This window comes from Anser anser (genome assembly GCF_964211835.1).
Source record: "Anser anser genome assembly, chromosome: 3".
In the NCBI taxonomy this organism is placed as follows: Eukaryota; Metazoa; Chordata; class Aves; order Anseriformes; family Anatidae; genus Anser; species Anser anser.
The window spans coordinates 131,523-145,072 of NC_139722.1; the positions used below are offsets into that span (position 1 = coordinate 131,523).

At 43.9% G+C, this 13,550-nt stretch overlaps 1 protein-coding gene across 2 annotated transcripts in view; it reads left to right on the forward strand.

Annotated features, from left to right (window-relative positions):
• Positions 1-13,550, forward strand: part of IFT172 (intraflagellar transport 172) — a 48,884-nt gene that overhangs the window by 3,195 nt on the left and 32,139 nt on the right. For both annotated transcript variants that reach the window (XM_083829167.1, XM_083829168.1), the window contains exons 5-15: positions 38-103; positions 602-681; positions 2,155-2,242; positions 3,096-3,310; positions 3,398-3,521; positions 6,330-6,425; positions 7,322-7,483; positions 9,294-9,347; positions 9,946-10,049; positions 10,749-10,834; positions 11,338-11,450. In XM_083829167.1, coding sequence (XP_083685293.1) covers positions 38-103; positions 602-681; positions 2,155-2,242; positions 3,096-3,310; positions 3,398-3,521; positions 6,330-6,425; positions 7,322-7,483; positions 9,294-9,347; positions 9,946-10,049; positions 10,749-10,834; positions 11,338-11,450 — 1,188 coding nt within the window. The remainder of the gene's footprint in view (positions 1-37; positions 104-601; positions 682-2,154; positions 2,243-3,095; positions 3,311-3,397; positions 3,522-6,329; positions 6,426-7,321; positions 7,484-9,293; positions 9,348-9,945; positions 10,050-10,748; positions 10,835-11,337; positions 11,451-13,550) is intronic.

A 13,550-nucleotide genomic window follows, 5' to 3' on the forward strand; every position in this document is an offset into this window, starting at 1 on the left:
GGAGCTCTTATCTCTCTTTTTAATTCCTCCTTGGCAGAGTGCTGTGACCTGCTTATTGTGGCCAGCGGAGAATATCATTGTCTTTGGTCTTGCTGAAGGAAAGGTAGAGAAACTTGTTATTTGCCTGATTTTCTTTTCCATGTAGGGGCTATGAGAGCCTGCAAGCACCTAGGGTGCAGGGTAGGAACCATTATTCTGTGGTCTTAGGGCACCCATCAGCAACAGGGGGATTACTCCAATGGCTTAAATTTTCTGGTTTTGGTTCCCAGTTCTTGGAGGTTCTATTGGATCCTTTGGTCCTTTTCCTGAGCCTTCCTAAAAATGTGGAAGTGTGACACCTTCCACTCCCTTCTAGTGGAAGGTGTTCCTGCCAATAGCAGGAGGGTTGGAATTAGATGATCTTTAAGGTCCCTTTCAACTCAAACCATTCTATGACTGCAGCTCCAAGTTTTCCATTTGCTCTCCAACCTACCAGAAAGCAATGCGCTTTCTATTTCTGTTGCTGGTTATGGACTGGAAAACATATGGGGACGTTACACTGCGGGATATCCACGTTTCTGTTTGGGAACAGAAGCAATATTGATCAGATTCTCTTTCTCAGGTTCGTTTAGCAAATACAAAGAACAACAAGTCTTCCACCATTTATGGGACAGATTCCTATGTGGTCTCTCTAACTTCCAAGTGAGTATGGCATTGCTTTAGGCTACACTGCTTTAGCTCAGCCTCCTACCTAGCCATTGGCCCTGGCAGACCTTGTGGCAGTATGGGAGGTTGTTAGAATGTCTTTCTGCTGTCAGTTCTTGTCAAGATGATAACATTCAGTGCTTTCCAAAAGGAATTTCTTCCTAAAATCTGACACCTGGCCACTCCACATTAGCCCATCCAGTTTGGCTGTCCCCAAACACGTTTCAGGATGTAAGTGCCTGTAAGATAAGTATGTTGATTTATTTGAATTCATGACTTTATAAAGATTAAAGTTGTCAACTTCATTAGCTAATTACTAATATTATTCAAGTTTAAGGACTAAAAAATAGAAAATGTTCTGTCAGATTAAATTGTGACAAGTCTATAATTAGAAAAATAATTAGAAATTAATGTATAATTAATTCTAATCTATAATTAGAAAAATAATCAAAAGTACAGTTCTGAATTATTTTAATTAATTTTCATTTTAAGTACTTTAGTATCATTTACCTAAAATATTTAAGATATGTCATCGTCCTAGCAGTAGGATTTTTGATAAATGGTGTTATTGTGTTTTCTGAGTGCTGAACAAAAAAGCTAGTCTCTGACTTCCCACTGCTGACAGATCCTTCCAGAACCTGTCTTGCATCCATTTCAAAGGCTTTCTGTTTTTTCTCTCTCCTTTGCTCTTGTTTCTCCTCCCTTTCTTTCTTTACCCCTCTCCCCTTCCCCCACATCTCTTCTCCCTCTTTCTTCCCCCCCTTTTATCCCTCTCTTCAGTCTCCCTCCGCTATCTCTTTTCCTGATATTTCTAAACACAGCGCATGCTATTATTGTTATGATGTTAATGACAAATCTGGGATTGCAATAGACAGAAGGCAGCATCATAGAAAATGTATTCTTTATGTGAATTATCATTAAAAGTGTGCATTCTGTGTGCCTTACATTAAGCCTGTTTCTTCTTCCTTGCTCTCTTCTCCCTGCTTGTATAGAGAAGTACACAAGATATTAATGCTACAGATAATGGACATAGTCCTAGAGTGTTTGTCTAGATGTTTTATTTTTTTTTCTCCAACTTTTGTTGCTTTTATTGATTACTGGTGTCACAATATCCAGCCTCGCTTCTGGATGAGTTCCAATGAAAAGATTGTTTGAAACACCTTGCTATTAGAAATTGTGTACATAGTCTTTACTCCACTTAAGGTTCCTTATCCTCTCTGTGTTTTAGTAATGTAGTAAGTTGTTTATATTTAAGTGGCCGCTCTTGTCTCTCCATACCTTTGTCTGCTTTAGTTTTTATAGACACTTATACAGGTACTAGAACCTCTTCTGTTCACCATCCAACTTATCTTTGGTGAAGGTTCCTTTGATGAGCAACATCAACAATGTCCCTGGGACTGGCTCTTCTGGTCAGGGATAGAAAAATAAAGGTACAAATCTTATTGCAACTTTGCATCTGTTTATTTGCAGTGTGTCGGGGAAGGGAATCCTGTCTGGCCATGCAGATGGAACCATAGTACGCTTCTTCTTTGATGATGAGGGCTCAGGTGAATCACAGGTATCAAAGATCTTTCTTCAATGAGCGAAATTCCTGTTTGCACAGTGAACTTCCTGGCTCAAGAGCTCTGTGAAGTGATGAGGTTGTGAAGAGAGTGCAGATCTGGAGAGGAGCTGCAGTCTGTTCTTGCTAGCGGAGGTTTTACGAAACGTTGAAGACAATGGAGCAGTGACTGGATGCTTTGAATTACGCTGAGTGTGGTAGTAAGAGAGGACATTACCATTTTGTGTATGAGACATGAGGCTTTTCAGATGTCTGGAAAGATCTGATGTTAGAATGTCCAGGAGAATGATACTTGAATGGGTAGTGTTCCAGAGAACAAGTATTATCTTCTTCTCATTAAGCGAGATATAGTTATTCCAGTTAACCCTGAATCCCAAGTCCACATTGTGTCTGTGGGCAGGATACTGTAGGCACCCAGCATTTCTCTTGAGCCTCCTGCACCTCCCCAAAAGGAGTAGTCTCTGTGCTTTAAAATGTGATGAAGAAATGTTATTCCCATTCAGATCTTTCCTCTCTCACTGAAGCAATTTGAGCATGTCTGCCATCTAGCGTAAGCTGAAGGCTGAATATATACTTTGCTAGGTTAAGAATGCATTCCAGTCTAGTTAATGGTACTGGTACTGACATCTGAAATCTTCTCTCCTAGTTAAATGAATGGAATAGTTCTTATGTCTCTCAGTTCTGGTTTCTGTCTGCCTTCCTACAGCCTAAGACATGCAGACAAAGCAACACCCATGAAAAGAAGTTTACCGGAAGGGCATCATACTGCTCTCATTTTGGTAGACTACAGAGGCCAGTTGAGGGCTAAAGCCAATGATGTTTTCAAGATGTTCTCTCTTGTCTAATGTAGGGTAAGTTGGTGACACATCCCTGTCCTCCATATGCCCTTGCCTGGGCTTTGAACAGCATTGTGGCTGCAGGATGTGATAAGAAGATTGTAGCTTATAGCAAGGAAGGCAGTGTGATTCAAACCTTTGACTATAGTCGGGACTTCTCAGAGAAGGAATTCACCACAGCAGCTGCCAGTCCTGGTGGCCAGGCTGTTGTCATTGGAAGCTATGATAGGTATGGTGCCTGTTGGAAGTCTCCCTTCTATAGATCTTTCTCTTTCAACCATGAGCATTTCTTCATGTTTTTCATCTGTTCTCACAGGTTAAGGGTTTTGAACTGGAGCCCACGCCGTGGTGTCTGGGAGGAAGCCAAACCCAAAGAAATAGCTCACCTCTACACCATCACAGCTCTAGCATGGAAGAGGGATGGTTCGAGGATCTGTGTGGTTTGTATAATCAGTTAGCAGCCCTGAGCCCATGAGTCACACACCAGGCATAGTCTCATGCATTCTCCTGAGAATGAAATGATGTGGTACAGAGAGGGCACATGAGAGAAGGCACACTGTCACCTAGAAGTGTGATGCAGGATGCCTAGGCTGAGATGTTGTGCAAGGGACACTGCTGAATTCAGGTGTGCAATGTACCCAGTGCCAGGAGAAGAGGCAATGGGCACAAACCAAAACACAAAGAGTTTCCATCTGAACATCAGGAAACACTTCTTTACTGGGCAGGTGACTGAGCAATGGAATAGGTTGCCCAGGGGGGCTGTGGAATCTTCCTCCTTGGAGATCTTCAACAGCCATCTGGACGTGGTCCTGGACAACCTGCTCTAGATGTCCCTTGCTTGAGCAGGGGTTTGGACCAGATGACCTCAGAGGTTCCTTCCAGCCTTAACCATTCTGTGATTCTGATATGTACAATGAACCTGGAAAACATCATTGATGTTTGTGTAATGGCTCATTGGCAGCAACAGTCCCCGTTTCTTGACAGAAGCATAATAAGGTCAGCATAGCTTCTCCAGAGCAGTCTCATGAGCATCCTTTCCATCCAGAAAAACTGAACTGTTTCTTATACTTTATGTGCTACATTTTCAGTTCAGAGTTGTCTTTTTCCTACTTCCAGCCTATGGACCTTGGTCTGCCTTTCTGTATTAAGTTAATTAACTCTTTAAAGCTCTTTAAATTAATCTTTCTTTAAATGTTTCTGTATTAAGCGAAATAGCTCCCTACATAATTTAAAGAGTTTTAAAGAGATTGCTATCTACAACTTTTTTTGATAGTTTTTGCATCTTTTTATGTTCAACAAAATCAAGAATCCTTAAAATACTTTCAGAGAATTAATTGAACAGGAACAAATACTTGCAGAGAAGGGGAAGAGGGTAAGGGATAGATGAGTAGTGAAAGGAGTAGGGATGTTATAAAGTGGGAAGTGAAGAGGGATAATGGGGAAGATGAGGACAAAGGTGACTTTTAACCCCTTCTCTTCCTCTACCATGTATTTGCCAGGATTTGGTAAGCTCAGTTTCTCTAAGAACTTTCCAGTTTTCCTGTTCTCTCAAGAAAGTCAAGATAGGGGATGCACCCGAGGGTACTGAAAGAACTGGCGGAGGAGCTGGCCGAGCCGCTTTCCATCATTTATCGGCAGTCCTGGCTATCGGGGGAGGTCCCAGTTGACTGGCCGCTAGCCAATGTGACGCCCATCTATAAGAAGGGCCGCAGGGCAGACCCGGGGAACTATAGGCCTGTCAGTTTGACCTCAGTGCCAGGAAAGCTCATGGAGCAGATTATCTTGAGGGTCATCACGCGGCACTTGCAGGGCAAGCAGGCGATCAGGCCCAGTCAGCATGGGTTTATGAAAGGCAGGTCCTGCCTGACGAACCTGATCTCCTTCTATGACAAAGTGACGCGCTTGGTGGATGAGGGAAAGGCTGTGGATGTGGTTTACCTTGACCTCAGTAAGGCTTTTGACACCGTTCCCCACAACATTCTCCTCAAGAAACTGGCTGCTCGGGGCTTGGACTGGCGTACGCTTCGCTGGGTTAGAAACTGGCTGGATAGCCGGGCCCAGAGAGTTGTGGTGAATGGAGTCAAATCTGGTTGGAGGCCGGTCACTAGTGGTGTCCCCCAGGGCTCGGTACTGGGGCCGGTCCTCTTTAATATCTTTATCGATGATCTGGATGAGGGCGTCCAGTGCACCCTCAGTAAGTTTGCAGATGACACCAAGCTAAGTGCGTGTGTCGATCTGCTCGAGGGCAGGAAGGCTTTGCAGGAGGATCTGGATAGGCTGGAGCGATGGGCTGAGGTCAACTGTATGAAGTTCAACAAGGCCAAGTGCCGGGTCCTGCACCTGGGGCGCAACAACCCCAAGCAGAGCTACAGGCTGGGAGATGAGTGGCTGGAAAGCTGCCTGGCAGAGAAGGACCTGGGAGTATTGGTTGATAGTGGGCTGAATATGAGCCAGCAGTGTGCTCAGGTGGCCAAGAAGGCCAACAGCATCCTGGCCTGTATAAGAAGCAGTGTGGCCAGCAGGTCTAGGGAAGTGATTGTGCCCCTGTACTCGGCTCTGGTGAGGCCGCACCTCGAGTACTGTGTTCAGTTTTGGGCCCCTCGCTACAGGAAGGACATGGACGTGCTCGAGCGAGTCCAGAGAAGGGTGACCAAGCTGGTGAGGGGTCTGGAGAACAAGTCTTACGAGGAGCGGCTGAGGGAGCTGGGCTTGTTCAGCCTGGAGAAGAGGAGGCTCAGGGGCGACCTTATCGCTCTCTACAGTTACCTTAAAGGAGGCTGTAGCGAGGTGGGGGTTGGTCTGTTCTCCCACGTGCCTGGTGACAGGATGAGGGGGAATGGGCTAAAGTTGCGACAGGGGAGTTTTAGGTTGGATGTTAGGAAGTACTTCTTTACCGAAAGGGTTATTAAGCATTGGAACGGGCTGCCCAGGGAGGTGGTGGAGTCACCATCCCTGGAGGTCTTTAAAAGACGTTTAGATGTAGAGCTTAGCGATATGGTTTAGTGGAGTACTTAGTGTTAGGTCGGAGGTTGGACTCGATGATCTTGAGGTCTCTTCCAACCTAGAAATCTGTGATACTGTGATATAGGGCTGGTCCTTATGTACCTGGGGGCTTGAGCCACATTCTTCAGCGGATCCAGGGCCTGTGGGTTTCTGTCACACCTCTGATCCTGGTCATGTGAGTAGGGTCTGGAATACCTCTCCTTATAAGAATTCACTAACTGTGTGCAGTGTGTTTGTTTCCCCAGGGTACTCTGTGTGGAGGAGTTGAACAATTTGACTGCTGTCTTCGCAGAAGCATTTACAAAAATAAATTTGAAATGACGTATGTGGGACCAAGCCAGGTAAGAGGATATACAATAAGGTAATGTCTTTTGGTGAAAATGAGATGTTCACTAAAACTAGACATGTTTGGAGTTCTTGGTGCCATCGTCTTCTTTCCTGTCCTTAATCTGTTTCCAGTCCTTGTTCCAGCCATTCAGATTTTCTCAGCCAATCAGCTGAGAGAACACTGTAAATTCTATAGTAGTGAGCTTCAGCCTCAATACAACTATACTTGAAAGAGTTAAGAGCGATGGTGTATTTCTCTGAGTCCGTTTACCTCATTCCCTCTCTCCTTCAAAGCAGTTATATGCTTCCTTGAAAAATATGCATCAAAATCAGCACAGCAAGTAACCAAAGTATTTTAGGTACACATTTGCACCTATGGTTTGTCTGTAGGAACTTGTTGGGAAGGTCTTAGGGACAGGGTCAAGGTCCAGGGACAGGGTCAAGTCTGGATGGAAATTTGATGAAAGGAAAGACAATGGAGTTTATTTCCTAGCTTGTGAATTTGTGTGGGGTACAGTGTGAAATACAGGCTCCTTAAGTGGTTTAATTTCAGTCAGCTTTACCTGGTTCAAATCAGTTAGTAAGGGTGCACTAGCGGTCTAGGCGCCCTTCTGTAGTCATTGGCAAGAGAGCAGAACTCCTAAAGGGTGAGAAATCCTTGGGAGCCTGAGGAGTCCTACAGTTAGGCTAGAAACTTCTAAATGGTGGAAATGAGTCCCACACTTATACTACAGTGGTTGTCCAATACAAAAGGAATGGTAAGGTTTCTTTAAAAAACAGAGTGAAATGATGTGAAGGAATATCTAAATACCCAAGTATCATCTGTTATATAGTCTTCCATAGGGCAAGAAGTCTGTGTTCTTCCTCTGTGCGTGGAAAGATGGCCTCATATTTTTCTCACATTCTGTAGGTCATTGTGAAGAACCGCTCAACAGGAACTTGTGTTGTGTTAAAATCCCACTATGGTTATGAGATTGATGAGGTGAAGATCTTAGGGAAGGACAGATATCTGGTGGCCCATACCTCAGACACATTACTGCTGGGTGACATCAGCTCCAACAAGCTCAGTGAGGTAATGGAAAATCTATGACATTTCAAGAGTATCAAATACTTAGCTTTGCAACTCACAGAATATGTTTTCTGCATAGGAACAATACATTTTTTTCCAAAGAATCATAGAATAATTCAGATTGGAAGGGACCTTGGGATGTCTCTTATCAAAACCTCTTACCCAAAAGAGGGTTAACGTTAAATTCAGGTGTGATGTCTCAGGCTTTATCCAGGCAGGTATTGAAAATCTTCAAGGACGGAGATACCACAGTTCCTCTGGTCAATGCTTTACTGTCCTTGGGGGGGGAAAGCTTTTTTTCCTTTTTTTTAAACTTTTTTATTTGTTCTATGTTACACTGGAATCTCATCTGTTGTAATTTATGACCATTCTTCACCCTTCCATTGTGTACCTGAAAAAAACAAACAAACGAAAAAAAAACATGGCTTCTTAGATGTTTCCTAAGGTCTCCCTTCTCCAAGCTGAGGAAGCGCAATTCCTTCAGCCTCAGAGTGCAAGTGCTCCAGCCCCAAACACCTTGATGGCCCTCTGCTGAGTTTCCTCCGGTTTATCAACATCTTCGGTGTTTTGTACCGGGGGTGGGGTGGGGGAAGGGTAGAGGGGTGGAGGGCAAAACTTTATGCTGTACATCTGCACATTTGCACATTCCAGATGTGAATGTGTGGATCTTACTGTGCTTTTTCTTTTAAAAAAATCTCCATTCATGACTGCAGTACCTCAGCTTATGCCAGTACAGAACAATCCAGACAAAACTGTCCAACACCCTGAGCCTCATGCTGTGCAGAGTGATAAAACTATGTGCCAATCCAGGAAAACCTGGACAGTAGGCTAGTGTCTGGTAAAAGCATTAACTAGACCCCAGGATAATTTTGCTTTGTTTGCATAGGTATACACTTCTAATCAGCCAATGATGTGCTGCTAATCAGTCTAGCTGGAAGCAGTAGTTCCTGACTATAGATTCAAGTTGGAAGATACTGCTGCTTGGTAATCCAACTGAAAACCTGGTCAGATTAAATCTCTATATCATATTACACAGAGGACTTTTTGTTGCACTTGCTATAATGATTTCTTATAAAGAATAGGGTTGTGAGTAGTCTGTTTATCATCTTGCTGTCTCGCTGGAGCTTTGTTGAAGCAGTGACTTTTAGCTCTTGCTCGAGGAAAAAGGACAGCTGCAGCCTTGGCTTTTGTTTTTCTGCCTCTCTGACCACTTGCCTGTTGTCATTACAGTAACTATTGCATTACCCAGTGTTCTGAGCTGTTCTCAAATTCCGGATCAGCCAGTCCATCACAGACACTGTGGTGATCAGTCATTGCTAACATGACCCCACACAAGCATACAAAAGAGAACGATTTCAGCTACATGTGGTGTGGAGATTCTATCCCCACAAATGGCAGCACTGATTCTGTGCAGAAGGTTTACTGAGGCAAAGTTGTTTTGGGGATACTTCTTATATTAAAGTTAGTCTGGAGGAAGGTGGAGAGATGCTGTGAAAAAATAGGCTAGAGGGTCATGTACATTGGTCATACACGTAGCTTTTGTTCAGAGGCCAAACAAATGCTACACAAAGAGAAGAGCACTCTGAAGCAGAGGTAGTCAAAAAAATGAGAAGGAAGGCAGGAACTTGCAGGCTGGTAATGACTGAACAACAGTGTTAATAGCTGGGCTGCTGGTATATGATCCCCTGTGCGGTGTAGTTCTTGCTATCTGTCCTGGGAGTTGAGAGCTGAACCACAGACCACAATGCCTGCAACCTAGTCCCCTGCAAAAGCTGTCAACCTTGACTGCTCACTCCATGCTATTGTGTCTTAGGTAGCCTGGCAAGGGTCTGGAGGAAATGAGAAGTTCTTCTTCGACAATGAAAATGTAAGTTGGATGGGACAGGATGCTACTCATGAGTGGTGAGTAAAATAGTGTGTGCACTGGCAGAAAAAGTGTCAACCACATTTCTGGAAAGTCCTGTTTTTCAACTGTTTCCTGCACTTAAATTCTCAATATACATCTTGATTTGCTTCCTCCCCATACTTGCCTTTTCCATATGTCAAGGTACAAAGCAAATCCAATATGAGGACTGTGTAAGTCAAAACCATGCAGGGGAGAGGAGCAATAAAAGAGCAACAGCCAGAGAGGATGTTGGAGGTACAGAAAACAGGATGTGTTAACTACCTGGAATCCTTCACTTTCTGGCAAGGCAGGGAGATTTGGAGAAGCTGATGTGTCAACTGTATAGCTCTCCAGGTGACAGCTTGGCTCTTCCTGAAAGACTGATAGAGCCAGGACTAAAATCCCCAGTCATCAGGAAAAGCTGGCAGTCAAAACAGGAAGACAAGAACAGATCCTTGCTCATCCCATTGGGTTTAAATTTAGACTTGTGTGTAGTAGAGTCCTTTTCTGCTCACCTCACTGGTAGGTATTAGTGCTTTCCTGGCTTTTCTCTAAGAGTGCATTCCCCTTTCTCCTACAGGTCTGCATGATCTTTAATGCAGGGGAGTTGACACTGGTGGAATATGGAAATAATGACATCTTGGGGTCTGTCCGCACAGAGTTCATGAGCCCTCATCTTGTCAGGTGAGTGTCACACCCGCATGTGTGGCCAGTACAGGCATTTTGTGGAAGTGATCTCAGATACATATACTTGGAAGCTTACCACTCTGTAAAACACAGCTCCCAGACTCTGGGACTTGATGGCACGTTGCTGAATGTTTCCTGAGTTATCTTATTCTGGCAGTAACCAATGATGGGGTTTAGTTGCTCTGTTACAATTGATGGTTCTAAAGTTTTAGAAGCACAAGAGCCCATTTTCCTCTGCTATGTGCTTATTGAAGCCTGACTTGACTATTGCCTGAAGAAGAACCTGTTTATCTGCTCAGACATCTCTATCCAGGTGATACTATTCCAGCATTACTGGTGACTCTAGATGTGAATGGGACCTCCTCTGTCTTTCTGAAATACCATACTCCCTTTTCTAATTCAAGAGGAGAGAAGGGAAGATCATGGGCTGCTCAGGGGTGGAATTATCATAACTAATTTGCTATTGGAAACCCTGATTCCAAAGGGGCAGCTTCTGGAATGAAGCTGTGAATCGGAAGCTTTGTTTCCATTTGAAGCAGCCGTAGGTATTGTGCAAGGGTCACAGGTCAGAAAACTACAAGAGGCTCCATGTGCTTAGGGAAATTGCAAGTAAATCTGGCAAGGGGAAGATGGGATTCAGTCCTGTGAATTTAGAGAGCATTAAGGGTAACAGTAATCATTCCTTTCAAATTATAGTGTCCGTATCAATGAGAGACGGCAGAGGGGCGTGGAGGAGAACAAGAGACTGGCTTATTTGATAGACATCAAAACCATAGCAACAGGTGAATGTAAACACCCCTCCCCTGTATTTTGTAGCTTGACTGATCCCTTTGCACTTACTGTGCCAAGCATATCCATGAAGGCCCTCTTTGTATTCACTCTACTAGGTAGCAGATTGCTGAAGGCCCCCTTCACATTCATCTGCCTGTCAGCAGATTACTAGACACCAGGCTGCCCTGCTTTTGGCAGGTTAGCTGCCTGGTGCGGGCACAGCTGTGGGGCAGCTTTGACTGCGTCCCAAATCCAACATTCTGTGCAGTTCAGCATGATGATATTGCTGCTTGCACTGTCTGTGACCTGTGCATACTAACAGGAGGGTGGAAGGAGTTACTGCTGTTGACAAGGCACCAAGATAAAATTTCACTGCAGTCTGCTTTTCGTGTCACAGTGTGTTTGCCCATGGGTCCTGCTGTATTTAGGTCCTAAGTACCTGATCCCCATGGGGCAGCACTGAATGTTCAGCACCTTTAGGTACTTATACTGTTTCTTCTTTTTCCTTCCCAAGTGGACCTTGTAGGTAGCTACAATGCTGGCACTATTAGCCATGACAGCAAGATTGATTGGCTGGAACTGAATGAAACAGGCCACAAACTACTCTTCAGGGACAAGAAGATGAGGGTAAGGCCAGGCACATCTGGGGGGGTTGTGGCAGCGTGGCACACCTGGGGAGAAGTAAAGACAAATATGCATGAGTGCAGGGAAAGGAGATGAGAAACACATGTGAATTTCTCATGATTTTTTGACTATTCCTTTAAGAAAGACAGACCATGTACAGATTGCATGAGTTGGCAGCATTGCCTGTTTGGTTTTCAGTCATAGCTAACTCTAAAGTTACTTGACATCTTCCTCCTTCTCATCAATCCTTAAAATACAGGTTATAGTGTGCAAAAACACCTTCTATTGCAAAAACATAACTTTGTTTCTCACAGTAGACTCTTTGTGAGATGGAGGCAAGTGGGTGAATCTCAGGATGAGGACCCTAATGTTGCACTTAACATGTCAATTTAAAAAAGGTGTTCTCTGCAACAGCTTGGCTTATGTCTGTAAGATGAACTCTAATTCTCTAAAACAGCCTGGTCACAACCAAATGGCATGTCCAGTGTGGCCCTTGGCTTGTGATTGAATGTTGTGTGGGAGAGTATTAGTAAACCCAGGACAAAACTATGCCCAAAATCATAACAGTTTCACGCTACAGATTCTAATGTAATGCAGGTACATAATGTTCTAGGTGTGTTTAGTGTATGTACAGATACAGATGAAAAAGCTCACCACAGCAGGCAAGAAGATGTATTTATCAATTGTGTTACAGTTCTACCCAGCTCACAGTGAAGCCTTCTTCATTGTTACGAATGTAAGGCTTTCTGACTGCTTCACTTCATTTATTCGTCTTGTAACAAGTGTCCTGAGAAGAACACATGACCTTATTGACAATGATGTAATTCATGTCCAGAATTTCTATGCAGGTATCCCAGATGCTGTGGCAGGCCCAGCCATAGCACTGCAGCTCATCCCAAGATGGTTTTGATTGCTCCAGAGTTCACGTTCACATCCCTGGAGACTGTCAGTCTGCAGTAGAATATTTCCATGTTGGCCGTACCTCTCTCCTTAGTCCAAGGATGGATGAGGTATTATGTTCATACATGCATAGGTGTTGTAATCCTTCCTCTCAGATGAAACTCTTGAATTCATCCCTCGTTTCAGACAGGAGCCCCTGGCTTCTTCACTGAGCTGCTCCTGCTTTGTCATTTTTGGCAGCTTGACCCCTAAGACTGCATCATAGATTTTAGGGGGTGCGAATATACTTTCTTGCCTAGGAACCACAGATCTCCACTTAATTATCTGTCTGCTTGTTATCACTCACATACAGTCTGATTCATTGCTGCCAAGCTTATCAGACCAGAGTGCTCAACTTTGTAGCCAAAGTTTCCAGTGCATACATCTGGCACCTCACAACCTCATTACCACACAGACATTTCTCACAGGGTTGTGCTAGAGGTAGGCTTTCTTACACAAAAATGATAGTTGAAGAGGGACTCCTACAAGTACTTTGTGATTCCAGAGAAATAGGAGGAGCAGCCCAACATGGATTTGTAAAAAAATCTAATGCCTGCATCAGCATTAGAGTGCCTTGTTAATCAAGATGCTCTTAACTCTCAGAAGGATTATTCCATGTCTGCAGCTCATTAAAATACTAATTTTACATGTTCATAAAAGTATCAGTCAAGAAAGAGCTTCACTATAAAGGAGACTGAATCATTGCTGATAGGAAGGGCTTCTGTTTGTTCTCTGTTGCACTAATACTCTTCAGAAAGGTACTAATATGACTTCAGGCTGCATTGGATGAAACAGGCTTCTATTTATGAGTGATATATACATTTCCACAAGGCTGTATGTCCTACCATGTGAGATGGGAGAACTTTCCCAGCAACATAATGTTTTATATTTATTTCTAAATTCTTGTTCAGTTTATATTTGGGCTCTATAATTTACTCTCTCAACAAGAATCTCAGAGTCGTAAAGATTGCTGAAACTTCATCTGTCTGCTTTTCAGGCCTCTCATAGAATCATAGAATGGCCTGGGTTGAAAAGGACCTTAAAGATCATCTAGTTTCAACCCCCCTGCTCTGGGCAGGGTTGCCAGCCACTAGAGCAGGCTGCCCAGAGCCACATCCAGCCTCGCCTTGAATACTTCCAGGGATGGGGCATCCCACAACCTCT